This window comes from Enhydra lutris, unplaced genomic scaffold (assembly GCF_002288905.1).
Source record: "Enhydra lutris kenyoni isolate GAN:26980312 unplaced genomic scaffold, ASM228890v2 scaffoldscaffold99, whole genome shotgun sequence".
NCBI lineage: Eukaryota > Metazoa > Chordata > Mammalia > Carnivora > Mustelidae > Enhydra > Enhydra lutris.
This window is the reverse complement of record NW_019154183.1, coordinates 577667-596637: the sequence shown is the minus strand read 5'-3', so window position 1 is coordinate 596637 and position 18971 is coordinate 577667. Positions and strand designations below refer to the sequence as shown.

General features: G+C 39.4%; 1 protein-coding gene across 3 annotated transcripts in view; it reads left to right on the top strand.

Annotated features, from left to right (window-relative positions):
- Window positions 1-15478, top strand: part of LOC111139314 (armadillo repeat containing 4) — a 196827-nt gene extending 181349 nt beyond the window's left edge. For 2 of the 3 annotated variants that reach the window (XM_022491574.1, XM_022491575.1), the window contains one exon: window positions 15365-15478. In XM_022491574.1, the coding sequence (XP_022347282.1) occupies window positions 15365-15478 (114 nt within the window). Of the gene's footprint in view, window positions 1-13869; window positions 13904-15362 lie in introns of all 3 variants that reach the window. The other variant, XM_022491573.1, reaches the window with a different exon arrangement.
- The last annotated feature ends 3493 nt before the right edge of the window (window positions 15479-18971 follow it).

Sequence of the window (18971 nt, the reverse complement as noted above, 5' to 3'; positions counted from 1 at the left end):
AAAAAAAAAAAAAAAAAAAAAGAAAACGAATAAAGAAAAAATATAAAAAAGAAAAGAAAATATATATATATATATTAGATAAACTAGTTAAACAATGTTAAAAAAGAAAAGGGTAAAAGTTTTAAAAAATTTAGCAGAAGAAGAAAAAAAATTGAAAAAACAGAAAAAAAAAATTAAATTAACTGCAAGGCTAAAGAAACATGGGGAGAAAGCCATGAGTTCCGTGCTTTGCTTTCTCCTCCTCTGGAATGCCGCTGCTCTCCTTGGTATTGAAACTACACTCCTTGGTAGGTGAACTTGGTTCTGGCTGAATTTCTTGTTGATCTTCTGGGGGAGGGGCCTGTTGTAGTGATTCTCAAGTGTCTTTGCCCCAGGTGGAATTGCACCACCCTTACCAGGGGCCGGGCTGAGTAATCCGCTCGGATTCGCTTTCGGGAGCTTTTGTTCCCTGAGCGCTTTCCGTAGAGTTCCGGAGGACGGGAATGAAGATGGCGGCCTCCCAGTCTCCGGCCCGGAGGAGCCGAGAGCTCTGGGCCCCACTCCTCAGTGCGCCCTGAGAGAACAGCGCCCAATTACTCCCGTCACCCTGGCCTCCGGCCACGCTCCAAGCTGACCGAGCTTGTGACCGGTTCAAGGTAACCCTGAGCTGAGAGCTCACTCCTCGGCTCTGTCTCTGTAGTCGGCTTCCCCGTTCTAATACCTGCAAGCTCTGCGACATTCAGACACCCCCAGTCCTTCTGTGACCCTGCAGGACCTGAGGCCATGCTGACCCCACATGGGCTTCACCCCGGTTAAGCCTCTGGAGCAATGTCCCTCAGTGGAACAGACTTTTAAAAGTCCTGATTTTGTGTTCTGTTCCTCCGCCACTTGCCAGGAGCCAGCCCCTCCCCCCACGGTCTATCTTCCCGTCGCTTTGGATTCACTTCTCTGCCAGTGCTACCTTTCAGAAAGTGGTTGATTTTCTGTTTCTAGAATTGCTTTTCTTCTTCTCTTCGATCTCCCGTTGTATTTGTGGATGTTTGCAATCTTTAGATAAGCTATCTAGCTGATCTCCCGCTACCTGAAGTAGTCTCAGCCTGCTACTTCTCCGCCATCTTGACTCCTCCCCCTCAATCTGTTGCATTTCTATACACCAGTAATGAAGCAGCAGAAAAAGAAATCAAGGAATTGATCCCATTGACAATTATACCAAAAACCATAAGTTAACCAGGAATGAACCTAACCAAAGAGGTAAAAGATCTGTACTCTGAAAACTATAGAACACTTGAAAGAATGATGAAATGAATGAAAGAATTTGAAGAAGACCAAAGAAATGGAAAAACATTCCATGCTCATGGATTGGAAGAACAAACATTGTTAAAATGTCTGTACTACCCAAAGCAATCTACACATCTAATGCAATCCCTTTCTGAGTACCATCAGCATTTTTCACAGAGCTAGAACAAGCCATCTTAAAATTTTCAGGGAACTACAAAAGACCCTGAATACCCAAAGCAATCCTGAAAAAGCAAAGCAAAGCTGGATGCATCACAATTATGAATTTTAAACTATATTACAAAGCTGTAGTCATCAAGACAGTATGGTACTGGCACAAAAACAGACACATAGTTCAATGGAACAGAATAGAAAACCCAGAAATGGACCCACAACTCTATGGTCAACTAATCTTCAATAAAGCAGGAAAGAATATGCAATGGAAAAAAGACAGTTTCTTCAACACATGGTGTTGGGAAACTCGAGAGCAACATACAGAAGAATTAAACTGAACCACTTTCTTACACCACACACAAAAATAGATTCAAAATGGAAAGAAGACCTAAATGTGAGACCAGAAACCATCAAAATTCTAGAGGAGAACACAGGCAGCAACCTCTCTGCCACTGGCCGTAGCAACTTCTTACTAGACATGTCACCAGAGACACGGGAAACAAAAGGAAAAATGAACTCTTGGGACTTCATCAAGATAAGAAGCTTCTGCATGGTGAAGGAAACAATCAACAAAACTAAAAGGCAGCCTACAGAATGGGAGAAGATATTTGCAAATGACATATTGGATAAAGGGTTAGTATCCAAAATCTATAAAGAACTTATCAAACTCAACACCCAAAAAACAAATAATCCAGTTAAGAAATGGGCAGAAGACATAAATAGACATTTTCCAAAGACATCCAGAGGGCTAACACACACGTGAAAAGATGCTCAACATCACTCATCATCAGGGAAATACTAATCAAAACCATGATGAGATAATGCCTCATTTTAATTAACAACAAGGGAACAACAAGGTTGGAGAAAGGGGAACCCTCTTACACTGTTGGTGGGAATGCGAACTGGTGCAGCCACTCTGGAAAATAGTATGGATGTTCCTCAAGAAATTAAAAATAGAACTACCCTATGACCCAGCAATTGCACTACTAGGTATTTATCTAAAGGATATAAAAAATACAGATTCAAAGGGGTGTGTGCACCCCAATGTTTATAACAACATTTTCAACAATAGCCAAACTATGGAAGAGCCCAAATGTCCATCAACTGATGAATGGATAAAGAAGAGATGGGGTATATATATACAATGGAATATTACTCAGCCATCAAAAAGAATGAAATCTTGCCATCTGTAATGATGTGGATAGAGCTAATGTATTATGCTAAGTGAAAGACAGTCAGAGAAAGACAAATACCATATGATTTCACTCATATGTGGAATTTAAGAAACAAAACAGATGAATATATGACTATATGGGAAAATAGAGAAGGAAACAAACCATAAGAAACTCAACCATAGAGAACAAACTGAGGATTGATGGAGGGAAGTGGGTGGGCAATGGGCTAGATGGGTGATGGGAATTAAGGAGGGTACTTGTTATGATGAGCACTGGGTGTTGTATGTAAGTGATGAATTGCTGAATTCTACTCCAGAAACCAATATTGCACTGTATGTTAACTAACTAGAATTTAAATAAAAATTAAAAAAAAAAATCTTTCAGAAAGTTGAGAAAAAAGGTAAAGAGATGGAAATAGGAAAGGAAAGATAAAAATGAGAGAACCAGTGTAAGAGATCTAACTTCAGAATATTAGTTCCACAAAGAGTAACTGAGAAAATGGAGAGGAGGAAATGAAATGAAATAATTTGAGAGAATTTCCCAGAATTGAAGTGCATGAATTACCAGACTGAAACCGCACAACAGGTGTTCTGTATACAATGGATAAAAGCAGACCTATCACAAGAGATAGCACTGTAAAATTTTAGGACATTAAGTATAATAATCATAAAAAGATTCTATAATCTTCAGAAGAGAAAGGAGAGAAAAAGAAGATAAAGTGAGCGAGAGAAACCAAAACTCAGGAACACTTTGGCCTCCTCAACAGTAACACTGAAAGCAAGAAGAAAATGGAGCAATGCCTTCAAAACTCTTCTAATTCTTCAAAAATTACTTCTAACCTAGAATTCTGTATTTAGATTAACTCTTAATCCAGTAAGAGAAAAGACATGTGAATCTTAAGAAGTTTACCTTTTTTGCACGTTTTTCAAGAAGCTACGGGGGGATGTGACTATGCCAATATCATTAAATCTTCAAAGAGAATGTTGAGTTATTTTAACTCATACTTGATTTTATCTTGACCACATATTGATGAAGTTCCCGACTGCTTTGTTTCCTAGATCATTTTACCACACAAAAGTTCTTTGACCTACTACAAAAACCAGAAGAAAGCCATAGTGAAACCCAAGGCAGAAAATATAGTGTCTATTCCTTCTACTATGTTTCCATGGGACCTATAGTAACCTGTCCATATTACAACCTGCCAGGGGTCCCAACTGCTGTAAGCCCTGTCTCTCCTTTATCCAGAAGGGACTCTTAGAACCTATCACTGAAGCAGAATTTGGTAGGGACTCAGAGAGACTGCCCTGCTGACCTTCCCCTGTGGGCCTCTTGCCATTCCTTATAGAGGTGCCACCCACATGACTCTCAGCCTCCATGGGTAGCAACAACCTGACCTCTTCATGAGAGGACATCATGCCAGCCAATACAGTGCTGGACATGTTCTGTCACGTGCCACTTGCTATAAGCATCAAGACAAGTGGACAGTGCTTGTAGTACGTTTTCTATTGGAATAATAATGGCTAACAAATAGCAGTTATTGTGAGCCAACCCTTGCTCTGAGATTCTTACAGATATAACTTTGCCTCCTTTATGTATAATATTATAGATAATAATAAACATGGGATTATCACAGGTGGCTTCCCTATGTACATTCCCCTTGGCCCTTATCATATACTCCATCTTTTCTCAACTTACTGTCTTCCTCTGAAAGCAGGCACAACCTGAGTGCAAAGAGTTTTCTTATCAGGTCTTGGAAAAGTCAGGCAGGGGAAGAGATTAATATTAATCATTTAAAATATTATCAGTGTATTTCTTCTGTATGGTCTTCTCCATGTTCCTTTGCTTAGACTGAATTTTCTAACTTCAACATTTTCCAGCCCAACAGGAATAAGCAGAAAACCTGACCAAAAAAGCATCCGCATTCTGATCAGACTCATAAATGAGTTTATAGGATAATCTTTTCCAAGAGGAAGGTAGAGTAGTTTTATTCAATTAGTCTAATAGCAAAGTAGGTGTGAGTGAACTCTGGTTCTCTATAATATAAATTAGTAAATAATATAGTTTAGCCTTACCTTTTTGTGAATATTTAGAATTCTAACCACTTCCCTATTCATCCAACTTCTTCCCCCTTGGAAACATATTCCATATCTAATGCTTTTATCTCAACTTTATTAATAGCTACTTCATGCCTTTATTTACCCATCGGGGCTAATGTCCTTCTACTAGAGACTGAAGCAGGAGGGAACTGTAATTTGAGGAACTGATCAATCTATTACCATGAATACAGAGTTGTGTTAATGGCACTTTCTTCCCTTATGTTTTTTTCACTTCACAGGATGTGACAAGCCCCTCTTAAATTATTCTCAATATAACTAGACCAATATTGCTTATTTGAGTCGATCTGATTGGAACTCAAGCTGACAAAGTGAGCTGACAGAAAAATAATAATAATAATTTTATTTTATTCTCCCTACCCTACAACAACATCCAATACCAGATAATAATACCAACGGTGGTAACTACAACAATCATCATGCATGAGCATGTGGAACAATCATTTTACATTTACTCTTTCATTTAATCCCCACATCTATCCTGTTAAGAAAGGTACTATGGGCAATCCTAATTTTACTGATAAGAAAACGGAGGATCAGGGAGAGAGTCACCACACATCATACACGGTTAGAAGAAGCCAGGATTCAGACCCAGACTATGAACTCAAAGAGTGAACTCAAAGCATGAACTCACAGTCACTACACTCCATAATCTATGAGAACATACTTTTTTTTTTTTTTTACTTCCAGAGAATTGTCACTTCGATCTACCCAATAGCAAAATGCAATCCTAAACAAACCTATCCTCACAAATCTTTTTATCCATTCCTAGCCTATCATTTCTTTAACATTCTTAGCCATGAAACTCCCATATACACAAATATTCTTCATAATTAATAGGGAAAAAAATTGAAGAGCAACTCGAAGCCATTCCAAAGGACACCATGAACTTCCATGGAGGGCACGTGAAGATTTACCATTTCCTTTTCCTCCGACGAAGAGCGCAGGGTCCCGCAATCTCCTGATGCTGCCAGTCATCAAGGCATTGTACATTTCTAGAATTCTTTAGACGGTGGTTAGGATTCTCTTTATTATATACCCTCTTACTACTTCCCAGTACTCTAGGTCCGGCACTCGTATCTGCGCATGCGCGTGCGTAGGTGCGTGCGTGTGCGTGCGTACATCCGGGCCCAAGAGCTCTTTACTGGAAGGCTCATGGAAAAACAGCGTGGAAGAAAAACCCGAGGGCCAACCTACTCAAGTGTAAACGTACATCTGCACAGAGGCACCACCAGATCAAACAAGTGGACCGCGCTTTCAAGCTTTGCGGACGTGAACCTCAGATCGTGTAAATAGGGCACACGCTCCTGTCACCGGGAGGTGGGCAGACGCCACTAAAAGGCAAGCCCCTTGATTCACTTCACTGACCAAACAGAATCAAAGGTTTTGCCCCAACCAGCAAATGTAAAATATGTTTTGAGGCCCATGGATCTGGTGAGCTGTCATATGAAATGAATTACCAGGGCTCAAAGGCGGGCTGTGAGAGAAACCGCGGTGGAGCCTCAGCCAACCTGGAGAGCCGGGAAGCCACTGTGCAGGGCAGACACAGTGCGAATTGTTGCTGGGCTGCACGTTAGTGCTACAACCACACCGCAGTGCCTCGTGAACTGGAAAACAGCAAAACGGTTCACAGTTCAAATGAGCTCTGGGAACTCAAGATCTTTCTGGAAAACCTGCTAAGCTTGGTGTGCATTCAGGTATTTCCGAACTCATCCGGCTCTAATTAAAATTCATATTTCCAGTCTGTGTTCACCCAAACAATGTTGAGTCAAACCACAAGAAAATCTGTTATCACTCAAATGGGTACATATTTTTCATACAACTGAAATATTATATAAAATCATGAACTATTAGATATAAAAGTAAAAATTGAATGCAGACACCAATCCCCATGCTACCTTTATCTCACCTTCCCAGGGATGTGAAACGTAGGTCACAGCTGCGTCGTCAGGGCATGTGCCTCGAGATCAAAGCCTTTGACTCTGGAGGAAGTATTCGTGTTAGCCTGATCCACGCTTTGTGCCCCTCCCCTTGTCCTCGTTCACGCCAACGTTATAAAAAGTAATGTGTTTGAATGATGTTTTAAAGTGCTCTATGCAATTAACTTTGAAAGCAAGGGGGCTAGTTTTCCTTCAGTGTATGTATGAAACTCCCAATAAATTTAAGGTCTTTGGGTATGTTTGGGGGAGGGAAAGATTAAAAAGAGGAAAGTTTTTGAAAGGAACAAACACTTCAAAAAGGTAAACCTGAGGTGTTTTTCCCCCTTGTAATATGAAAAATCCTTTTATAGTTGGAAAATGTCTACAGATTATTTCTACCCAATTTGCATCTCACCTTCCCAAGAAAAGTACCCCCTTTCTGTAATTATTGCAAAGTATTACAAACTGCCCTCACCTTGCCCCATGTGTTAGTGCTTGGAAAACATATGCTGCTCTTTACTTTCTGTTAGCTGCCCCTCAAATGCAGAATTTTGCACCAAGTGTCTATTATGTGGATATTTCTATTCATTTTAAAACACTCCTCTGAGTGCCTTGGTTTACTTACTATGCTCTTAAGAAAAACAAAAGCATGTAATCCTGAGTCCGATTCAAAACCAAGACACATATATAGTACATGTTGTTCAGATAGTGGTTTGGCCAAGTAGCACATCCTTTTTCAATTTGTAAAGCAGCATTATCAACACAGCCTCTGGGTGTATTAACAAAGCAATGAGTAACATTCACTGACAGCTGTAAATAAAATGCAGGAAAACCAATAAATTCAGAAAGCAACATCACCAAAAGAGAGTCTAGGAGTGCTTCTCAAATATCAAGCCATTCATACCCTGAGCGCACAGAAAATTCTACACTTCCAACACTATACCCTTGATTGAGAATGTTCCTGGCTAAGGAAAATGGGTAGAGCAGGATAAATTAACTAGTGATAAATAAATTACAGCGCCTGGCCCCTAGTGGGCTTGGTAGCTAATAAAATCATTTCACATGGTACGAGTGTGTTAGGTAACTCACAGGCCTGATGCCAGGGAATCACTCCAGGTACGTTAAAAGAAGCAACTCTCACTGCCTACCACAAGTACTGTTCTAAGACATCCTTTTCTCCTTTTATTTATTTTTAATTTCACCTTTGCCTCTACTTTAGGCCTTTAAGATACTGGACTGCTGGGTTCTACTAGTTGAGCTTTTAGATTAAACATTTACTAACCACTATATGTGATGCAGAATGAAGCCTCATGGTTCATGCAAGAAACTGAGGCTAAATTAATTCCCCAAAGTTTGGTAGTCCTCTTCTTGCGTTCAGGGCTAGAAGTTTCTCAGGTCCTAGAAAAAGTCATTTATAGAGTAGAGTCATAAGAAGGGTCCTGCATTGATTTAACATTCTATTCTAACGTAAAGCATGTGAATGCAAAAGAGATCCTGTCCTCTTGCAACATTTATCTTGCTGACTCCCGGCAGAGCCAACATGCTACAGGCTCACTGTGAAACACCGAGATGCCAACAGCCTGCCCAACGTTATGACTGGTACATTTCACACTCACAGTTCATTAGTTTATGTAATATAAAATTATATAACTGGCATCAAGGGTTTGGGAATAAAGGCAACTGACTTGGAAAGCCAGAGGAGGGGGAACCACAGAGCAAAAACAAGATCTGAGGGATAATGGGCAAAATGCAGGTCCGGTTTGGGCAGGTATCAGGCCAAAGGGCTGCTTTCCCAGGGAACCATGTGAGGCATGGTGGCAATGGCTGATGCCAGGTGAAGCCTGGGCCATTGGTGCCCATAGGGCTCTACAGGAAATGAGGTGGGGACTGCAGCAAATGCTGACAGGGCTAGCCTGACCTTAGGGCCAAAATTCCTGCTTCCTCATTCCTCCCAAACTAACCAGGGCTAGGCTCCAGGGAATAGAAGCCAGAACCAGACTTTAGAACTGATGAAATAATCACCATGATAATGAATACCACTTAGGGAGCTCTCACTTTGTACCGAGCATGGGTTTTTGTGATTCAACTGCATAACCCATAAGAAGCCAAGCGGCCTCGTGGTCTAGTCCTGACATGGAAATGCAGTGAGACACAAAAGCCTGGCAACCAAAGAGCAGTTGAAAGTAATTTTAATCCTAGTTGCACTCTTTCTTGAAAACAGCACAATCGTTCACTGTTAAACTTCTTTAAAATCCTCTTATCTTTTTTTATACTCAGTACATCTGTCTCACCCTAAACTTGCTCCTAAAATAAGCCCCCACCCCATTCCAACTTTTCCAAACTTTAGTCAAAACAGGGTGGAAGCTCTTCCCTCTCTCCACCTTCCTCCTTTCCTTCCCTACGTGTTGTTTCTTTCTCTCCTACAAGGAATCCTCCACCTTTCTGGTGTGAATTCTCCCTGCCTGTGCTTCTGCAGTTTTTCCTCTCTCACCCTGCATGGTCGGATCCAAACAAGGTTCAGGGAACAGTCAGACAAAATGGGAAGCGGAGAGCAGGGGAAGATCAAAGGATGTAAAGACAGGAAGAAGCAATGAATATAGGTGTTCACACATTTTTTTCACGGTCTCTACTACAATCTCACTCATCTTCACAAGAAGCCTCAGAGGCAGGTAATCCTCTTAAACTTAGAAGAAGATCGGGTTTAGAGGTTCAGTGAGTAGAAGTGTCAGGATAGAAATCCAAGGAGCTATGACCTCAAAACCCAGCTCCTTGACTACTGTTTGCCTTTCCTAGAAAGCAGCTGAACTGCATAAGGCAAAGGTCTAGTTCCCTGCTCAGATAGCCTGGGTTCGCAGCTAGAATTCTATTTCACCTCTTGATAGATTTAAAAAATAACCAGCAACAGAATCTACTGGAGGAGAGACCAAGGACCAGTGCCAAAGCAAGGCAGGCTGGCCTTGTGGGATAGACATTAGCTGGACTTGTTGGAACTGGCAATCTATGTTCCTCCAACTTGCTGAACAACGTATACAGAGAACTCAAACATTAGAAAACCAATACATCCCATTTGCTTGTGGAAATCAAGCTTTTCATGTAGCCTCGGGCCTTCCCTCATCCAGGGCCCAGAAAAGCATACAGGTAACCTGCACATTACTCCTTATAATGACATGTCTATAATACAAAATATAGTGGTAAATATTGTCTATTAAAGTGACTCAGGCTGTTGGAAGAGTTTAATGCTCTATTTATAAAACAATAGAATCAATGAGGGAACTTACGAATTCTTTTGAATCATCATATACTTGGGGGAAGGAAGAAAATACATTACGTAAAGGGAAATTATTAATAATTTCTTTTAAAATCCTCAAGGGATTATGTAATTTACTTAAAAAATTGGAATGTTTTATTTTGATTAAAGAACCAATTTAAAGCTTGGAAAGCAGAATTGAAAGAAAAAAAGAGGTCCATCTGAGAATGGAGAAGTATTAATATCAGGCTCCCTTGGCGTCAAGAGTGGGACTGCTCTTTTTTATTGATTTTGTAATGATGCAAAGGAGCAAAATCTCCACATTTATAGCACATACTCAATACTCAAGAGTGACAGAAGGTTATAAGGAGGGAGGTAGACAACTAAAATGTGTGCGTGTGAAAAAAGAGTGGTGGGTGAAAGTCCATGTTAAGTATATATTTAGAAGAAATAGTCTAAGTTTCATACCTGCTTTAGCGGCTTTTATAGGACAGTACAATGAGGTATAAGCAAATAAGTTGATAAAAATATGGAATTATAGATCAAGAGTTAAAAGTTGCAAGCTAGAAAAGGGATTTAAGGGTGAGTTACAATACCGAGACATCTAAGCCACGTGTTACAGTAACCAAGGAGAGCTGGCTACTCTGTTCTTCCTTCTCATTATTTTTCCACTTTTGCTCTTTCTGCAGAGAAAGAGAGAATGAGAATATAAGTTAAATAAATGTGTTCATAGGATGGTATGCATCTGCATGTTTGTGTGCATAAAATTGCCTAGGAATCTTATATTCACCTATGTTCCCATGGTCACATCCTGGACCTTGTCAATAACCAAGACAACTTTATCTGTAGATAAAATCTGTATCTTAAACTCCAGATAATCCATTCTCGGACTTTAATGTCCTATTTTTCAACTTCTTCTTGAGCTTCAATTCCGCTAACATTGTTTTCTCACTTCACAGAGATCTCCCTTTCTAATTCTTCCAGACGATCTCCCAGATTATCAGTAGCCTTCTGTTTGTACTTCCCTTCTAGCCCAGCTCAGACTACATGGCTATTCAAATGAACGGCAATCCTACAACATATTTCCTCCATCTTACACTTCGGTTACTGAGCAAAACACTCAGTAATGCTGTTAAAAGGTAAACTGAGGCATGCTTCAAACCAGGCAGTACCAAACTGAAAATGGTTAGGAGTGCTCCACCTCCAGGAGCTAGGGGAAGGTTTTTAATAAAGAAGATACAGAAGGAAAGCAAGGAAATTATTTGATTGGCAGGTAAGGTAAGCAGTCGCCTTATATGGGAGAGGCTCGTTGACTATTTGTAATTTATTGGCCTCAGGTTTCATTTTCTTAGATTTAAGTGTGTTGACTCTGGGTTAGATTTTGATTTGCTTACATCAACCATCAAAGCTTTAGAGCCACCTTGTCTAATGGCCTCCTTTTAAAATTACTTTAACAATGCAAAACTCCCAAGGCAGGAGCTACCCCAAACAGCCCTCATTCCCTTACTCAGAAAAGAGTATTTCCTTTCTTGAATCTCAGAAAACTGATCATGTCTTATTCCCTTTGCTTCTCTAGAATTTCGCCACTCGTTGGTGAACTTCACAATTTAGGACACTACTCTGGATGCAGTATGAATGATTGATTGGGGACCAGGCAAGAGAGGGTGCAAGGACAGTGGGGAGTCTGCTGTAGGCTTTACAGGGGTGGTGACAATGAGTAAGTGTAGACAGTTGAATTGCAAAGATATGGTAATTGTTGGATGGAATGCAGAAGAGATGAGGTGGGAGTGAGTGTGAGGTGAGGAGATTTCTGGCTTGAGCAACTAAGTGGTGATATCTTCACTGATACAGGAGAATATTGGTGGGGGGGGGAATCCCAGGTTTAGATAGGAAAAAAAAAAGAAATTTCACCTGTAACATATTAAATTCAAGACAGTTCTGAGGCTGTCTAGTGGAGATGTCTAAGAAGCACTGGATATGAGGTGTGCTCTCCAGAAGAAGGTTCTGAGGTGAAGACATAAATTGAGAAGATGGCTCCATATAAATGATATTTGAAGGCAAGTAGTGAAAGAAACCCTTTGGGGAGAGAAAACAGAATGAAGACAGAAGAGGAATTTGTTCTAAGGAGCTTAACAATTTATGGAGGGGAGGAGGAGAAAGAACCATCCCTGAAGAGTCAGAAGATGAGGACAAATGGATATAAGGACAGTGTGATATAAGAAACCAATGGCATAGACCATTTCAAAGAGGAGAAAATGATCAGTTATATCAAACATTGTTAAGGAGTCAAATAAGATGAGTAAAAAATGTCTACTGTTCTTGGCAAGATGAAAGTTTTTGATGACCTCGAGAGGGCTGTTTCAGTGGAGAGATGAAGTCAAAAGCCAACCTGGAGTGAGCTAAATAGAACTTGTGACTGGATAGAGTGTCCAGAAAACACTTTAAAGAAGTCTGGCTAGGTGGCTCAATTGCTTAAGCATCCACTTTTGATTTCTGCTCAGGTCACTCTCTCAGGGTGGTGAGATGGAGGCCTGCATGGGACTCCACACTGGGCATGCAGCCTGCTTAAGATTTTGTCTCCTCTTCCCACTGCTCCTCCCCCCCTTTCTCTCTTAATAACAATTTTTTAAAAATAAAGAAATATTGCTATGAAGAGAGGAAAAGGAATCACAGTGGTGGTGGGAACAGGGGGGTGGGGAGGTTAAGATACAAGGACATGGTTTAAATGATGACAGGAAGGAATCAGTAGAAGAGAGAGGTTAAAGATAAAGAAAGAAGGAACTGGTACATGGTTGTAAAATATCCTAAAGAGAAGGAAACTGGATAGAGAACACAAGTGGTGTGGTGGACCTTGGGTAGTAGGAGAGAGACATCCATTATGACTGGAAGGAAGAAGAAAAAAGTGTGGTAAGGTGCAGGTAGTGTTGCAGATTTGGTTGGAGTAATTCCTATCTGATGACTTCTATCAAGTTTATGAAGGAGCCCTTCCACATTATCTGTTGAGAATGGGAGCTTTAAGGAAGAGTTGAAGATTGGAGAATGAAGAAGACTTGAAATAGGCCTTGACAAGGGTAAGAAAGTGACGTACTTAGAGAGAGACATATTGAAATTGTCGAGCAGTGATGAAAATCCAGTAGAGGTTGGATTTATATTGTATTCATCTGCCTGCCTCCAGGAGGGCTCAGTTATTGGTGGAGGAACGGGAGGAAGACAGAGCTGGGTTTATGCACAGTTACAGTTACAGTTTTGCCAGATGGATGTCATGAGGAGGTTAAGACACTGGTAAGAGAATGCCAGTGAAAAGATGGACTGGGGAATCTAAACCAGTTCTTGAGGAGAAGACAGGAGATGCTTAGAGAAAAAAATATACAGGCCAGTGGACTGGAGATCATGAAGAAGACAAACAAGTAGGAGCTATTCAATGACTAAATCACAGAAGAAACAGTGGTCAGAGAGTTTGGAGATGGGACTTTGAGTGATGAAAAATAAGGACCAGGCTGTGACCCTAGAAGTAGGGTGCTGACGGGTGGTGAAGATCATGGACAATGAGGAGGTCGAGGACCTGAGAAGCCAGACATCCTTCAGTAACTCAATTTTATCAGGGTTTTCTTATCTACAACCTTCCAAATGTTGTATATTTTTCCTTTCTTATTTCAACCATTAATCCACCTGGACATGATGTTAATGTATGAAGGGAGATTGCCATCTTTATTTTCTTCTATTTGGATAACCAGGTATCCTTGGGCCATTTGTTGAATGGTTTAACCCCCAAATGTCCTTCATATTCATTCTGGCTTCACTATGCCTGGGTCCTCCTGTATACAGTCCTCATCACCTCTGACCTGAAGGACTGCAGGATCCTTTAGTTCTTTTCTCTACATCCATACTCTGCATGGTGCTGTGAAAGTTATCTTTCTAAAATACAAACATGACCATGCCACTCTCCTGATTAAAGTGTTTAAATAACTTCTTTTTATTACCTACAGAATGAAAGTCCAACCCCTAATCCCGCCATATTTAAGAGGTTTCACAACATTTCTCTTTACAATATCTCTTTGCTTGTCGAGTCATCCTTCTTTTCTTTCACTATCAACATTTGTACCCAAATGGTACTGTGTAGAAAATATACAACTCAAATTAAATTTTCAAATCCTTTGTCAGAACTACTCATCAGAATCATAAGTGATAGATTTTTAAAGTTCTAATTCATTTTTATGACATTCGGCATCCACTGTGTATCAGGCACAGTATGGTATTATAAATTTCAGAGTTTACAATCAAAAGGACAGAAAACATTAATCCAAATATCTGTTTAAAAGGGAAGATATAGGGGTGCCCTGGCTGGCTCAGGTGGCAGAGTGTATGCAACTCTTGATCTCAGAGTCATGAGTTTGAGTCTCATTGGATGTAGAGATTACTTAAATAAATAAAGAACAAAACTTAAAAAGAATAAAAGGGAAGATACAAGGATAGTAACAGGCATTTGAGTAAACTGCTGGGAGAGTTCTGATGAGGGAGAAATAGCAATCTTATTTGAGGGAAATCAATAGAGGCTTTGTGGAAAAGTTAACTGGGTTGTAAAAGATGGATAAAACTTAGAAAGTCAAAGAAGAGGCTGATAGAGACTTTTAGGAAGAGGGATGGCATCAACAAAGGCAAAAGAAATGAGGAAGTGTGTGACCTTGGAGTATAGGATACAGCAAGAGAAAGATGCATGGCTAGAAAGGTAAACTGAGGCCAGAGCACAAATATCCTTTAAAGGACAAGTTAACAGACTGGGCTGTAGTTATTTAGCACTGGGAATCAATGAATTTAGGGGACTGACATAATTAGGTTGTGACATGATCAAGTGGGTTGGAATACAGAGAAATTAAATCTAAGGGCGCACCCTAATAGTCTAGGCATGGTATGCTGTTGGCTTGGCCTGGAAGCAAAAAAGCCAGAAAAAATGAATGCAAGAGAAATTTCAAATCAGGATCCAAAGCAGTTAGATGGCCAAAAAAAAAAAAAAAAAAAAGTGCTGGGGCACCTGGGTGGCCCAGTGGGTTAAGCCTCTGCCTTCAGCTCCTGTCATGATCCCGGGGTCCTGGGATCAAGCCCTGCATCGGGCTCTCATCTCAGTGGGGGGGAGCCTGCTTCCCCCTCTCTCTCTGCCTGCCTCTCTCTCTCTGCCTACTTGTGATCTCTGTCAAATAAATAAATAAAATCTTTAAAAAAAATAAAAAAGAGGGAGAAACAGGTCTAGCTCAGCTCCAAAAAATAAAAAGGTAAGTGTTTCAAGAGAAATCCCTGCACCTGGTTAAGTACCATTTATATTTGCATTTGCCTAAAAGGAATTTCTTGTACTTTTTCTCTTTTGGTAACTTTTAAAAGATATTTAATATTGAAAATTGTTTTCAAAGCCTAACTTTATGCCTTGAGGTTAATTTAATTAATTAATTTATATTTGTTTCCCTTTTTGTCCTCTTTTACATGTCACAGCTTCTGCTGGATATGGTTGGGTCGCCAGACCAGGACCTCCAGGAAGCCGCTGCCGGTTGTATATCCAACATACGCAGACTGGCTCTTGCTACAGAAAAGGCAAGATACACTTGAAATGTGAACAGATGTTAACACCTACCAAATTTTATGTGACAGAGAACCAGGCAGTCCCATGGCCAGGGAGCCTAGACCAAGAAGCATTGACTAGCAAATGCTTTACAAACAGATAAACATCTGGATGAAAACACAGGAACTAAAAAGGCAAAGGGTGCTATTCACCCACAAATTGCATAGGTATTTGTGTCCTATTTAATATTTTAGGGATATGCCATATAAGGAAATGTAAAACCAATAAATTTGTGATAATTTTCCAAGAATTTGGGAACATACGTATACAATACATATACTTATTTGGGGGATACTTTTGTATTTGTGATGATTTTAATAAAAGATAAGGCTTTCCCAGTGTGCAGTTCAACAGTCATTCGAGCATGTCTTAAGAATTCCCCTTCTGTTAAACCTATCTGACTGCTCTGTCATTATGGTTTTGTCTGTTTGATCACTTGCAACCCACGGGAGAGCGCTAAGGATATGTGCTGATTTCACGAACTGTTATTAAATAGAATTTAGAGTCAAGCAGCGGGACCTAGAGAGATCATCCTGAGGTCATCCTATCAAACATTGGAGAAGATAATGTGTGACTGTCACTGTACCAGATAATGCAAATCACAAAAACATAAGCAGTGAGTGGGATTTTTACTTTTAGACTTACAAAGCATAAACAATTATGTTTTATTTCCGTCACAGGACTGACCAACACTTTTATTGAAGAATTAATTTATGCTGCTCTAAGGATAATATTACTTCACATAAAATTGCTTTGAATTTTTGAACTTGCTTTTAGCACACCAAGTACTTTTTTTTTAAGTGGCCACAAAAGATTAATAGCATTTTATCAGGTTATGGAAACATTAGAGGCCGCTTAAAAGAATCGCCTATGTAACCTCAGTGTGCTAAAATGTTTGGGAACTGACTGTCCCAAGTATCCAGTACTAGCCAGGAAAATAGCTTTGTATGCATCAGCTCCATAAACTGACAATTTCGGTTAATTCTTTGAAGAGCAGGCTACGTGGTTTTATTAAAAAATACTAAGTACTGTCTATGTTTGTCATAATTTGCAGAGGATCATAAACTTAATTGAATTAAATGTAAATAATTGGTATGAAATGAAAAGCCTGTACAGGATGAAAATTATAGTAGTGATAGATTCTCCGATAAAAAGATTAGATGTTTCTGAGCATTTTAAGGTTTTGTAAAACACCAGTTCATCTTCTCTGCTTTTCAGAAGAGGTTATAGAAGATAATAGGAACAATGTAATTAATTCTAATTAAGAACTGAGTTTAAAAAACAAAACAAAACAAAAGAACTGAGTTTAAATAATAGTGTAAATCCTTTAACTTTCAACATATTTCTAATGTTAAAGTAACTGTTTTGCCATGGTTCGTGAACATTAAAGGTACATCTCAGAAATCACAGATTATGACAGCCATAGAAAATGAACAAACATTATTGTTATATTTTTATTAAAGGAAGCTTTTATCACTGTCTTAAGATTTCAAGATCTTCTTGGAATTATGGGGTCCTAGGATCCATGGGAAGTAGCAGGTAGAAAACAGCAGCACAGAAAGAATCGCAAGTGAATGTTCCTTTACAATATGCTTCACAGAAAGAAGCTGGGGTTTATGGTTTTTTATGATTAATAAATGCATAAAAGGAAAGCAACATGTCATTTGAAAGGAAACTAGGCATTTGGAAACAGATCAAGGAAATTAACATGAAAATAATCTTATATGTTCCTAAGAATTTTTTAAATTCTTAAACTCCAGAAAGGTAGTATTTTTAGGTACCACAAAGGAGAACCTGAGGTTAAGGGTTAATTTTTGACTCTGTGTGTGTGTGTGTTTGTGTGTGTGTGTGTGTGTGTGTGTGTGTGTGTGTGAGAGAGAGAGAGAGAGACAACAACACAGAAAACTCTGATCTCACTAGAAAAATGTCAAAGACAGTGAAACTATTAAGGAGGGCACGTGATAACATTAGCACTGGTTGTTACACGCAACTGATGAATTATTGAACCCTACATCTGAAACTAATGATGTTCTATATGTTGGCTAACTGAATCTGAAAAAAAAAGAAAGAAAGAAAAGAAAAGACAGTGAAAACACCCAGAGCTATCCGAGAACAAGCATGGGGACAGACACACCATCTCTTTGCTACTACATGCTGTGATAGAACTTGTCTTTTCTTTCTTTTTTTTTTTTTTTTTCATTAGTTTTTCGTAAGATTTTGTGTGTTATAATTTATTTTCTGCTATTTAAAGCTGGCAAACTTAATTCCTTATAAGTTTTCAGCAACAGTTCTTTTTTAGGTTTTATTCTTCCCCAGGACATCCTAGGAATCCAATATACTCTTGGGTGATAGCCGGGTTTTCAGTTTGAAAGGGGTTTAAGGAGGAAAGAATTTTAAGTAGATATTCTTTGATCTTCCACTGTCTTTGGTTTGCAGGGCTTCCTTTTAGAAATCCTTGCCATGACTATTTTGCTGTTCATAGTGAATGTTCTTTTGCTACTATCAAGATGACTTGCACTAAAAATAACTTGGTTTTTTTTTAATTTAATATTTTTTCATTGTCCCAAGATTCATTGTTTATGCACCACACCCAGTGCTCCATGCAATATGTGCCCTCCTTAATACCTACACCAGGCTCTCACAAACCCCCAACCCCCTTCCCTCCAAAACCCACAGTTTGTTTCTCAGAGTCCATAGTCTCTCATGGTTCAACTCCCCCTCCGACTTCCCCTAACTCATTTCTCCTCTCCTTCACCCAATGTCCTCTGTGTTATTCCTTATGCTCATTTCTTTTTAAGACTTTCCTAGGTTCTGACAGTTAACAGAATGTTGGTTTCCTTAGGGGATGGCATTGCAAATCCTGTTATTTTGATAGACTTTGGTATTATCATTATGCCTCTCTAAGCCTTTGCATGGAATTAAGAGACTATGATCCAAAACACTCCATTATTTCCATTTCGGAAAATGAGAATCTCAATTGTTGATAAACAGACAACCGAGAGAGTTGAGTAAATCTTTTTTTTTCTTTGACCTAATGGGATTAGGTTTAAAAGGTAATTTCACAGTCCAAATAATTCAAGATGCTTACATTTCATGGAAGACTTGGGAATGGAATAGGCTACGTTTATACCGACAGTTCAGCAAAAACAATAGGGAAACCCACTAATTTAAGAATCTCAGTGACTCAAATGCACTAAATGCCCACCCAAAGAATACTTTCTCATGTACCCAAATGTAGAAGGTAGAATTCTGTCTCTTAAGGAGACTAGAGTAGAAAAAGAACCAAATTGTACATAATGCTAATACATGCAGGCACTGTATTATGTACTTCCCACTTGTGATCTTATTTCAAATACAGAAGAATTGGCAAAATAGAGGCTCTCAAATCATCCTGGGGTCTATCTAAATGGGTACAATCATTCTGCAAGAGCAATTTGGCAATGCACACCAAAAGCTTTATAATTTTGTGTGCCTTTTGGA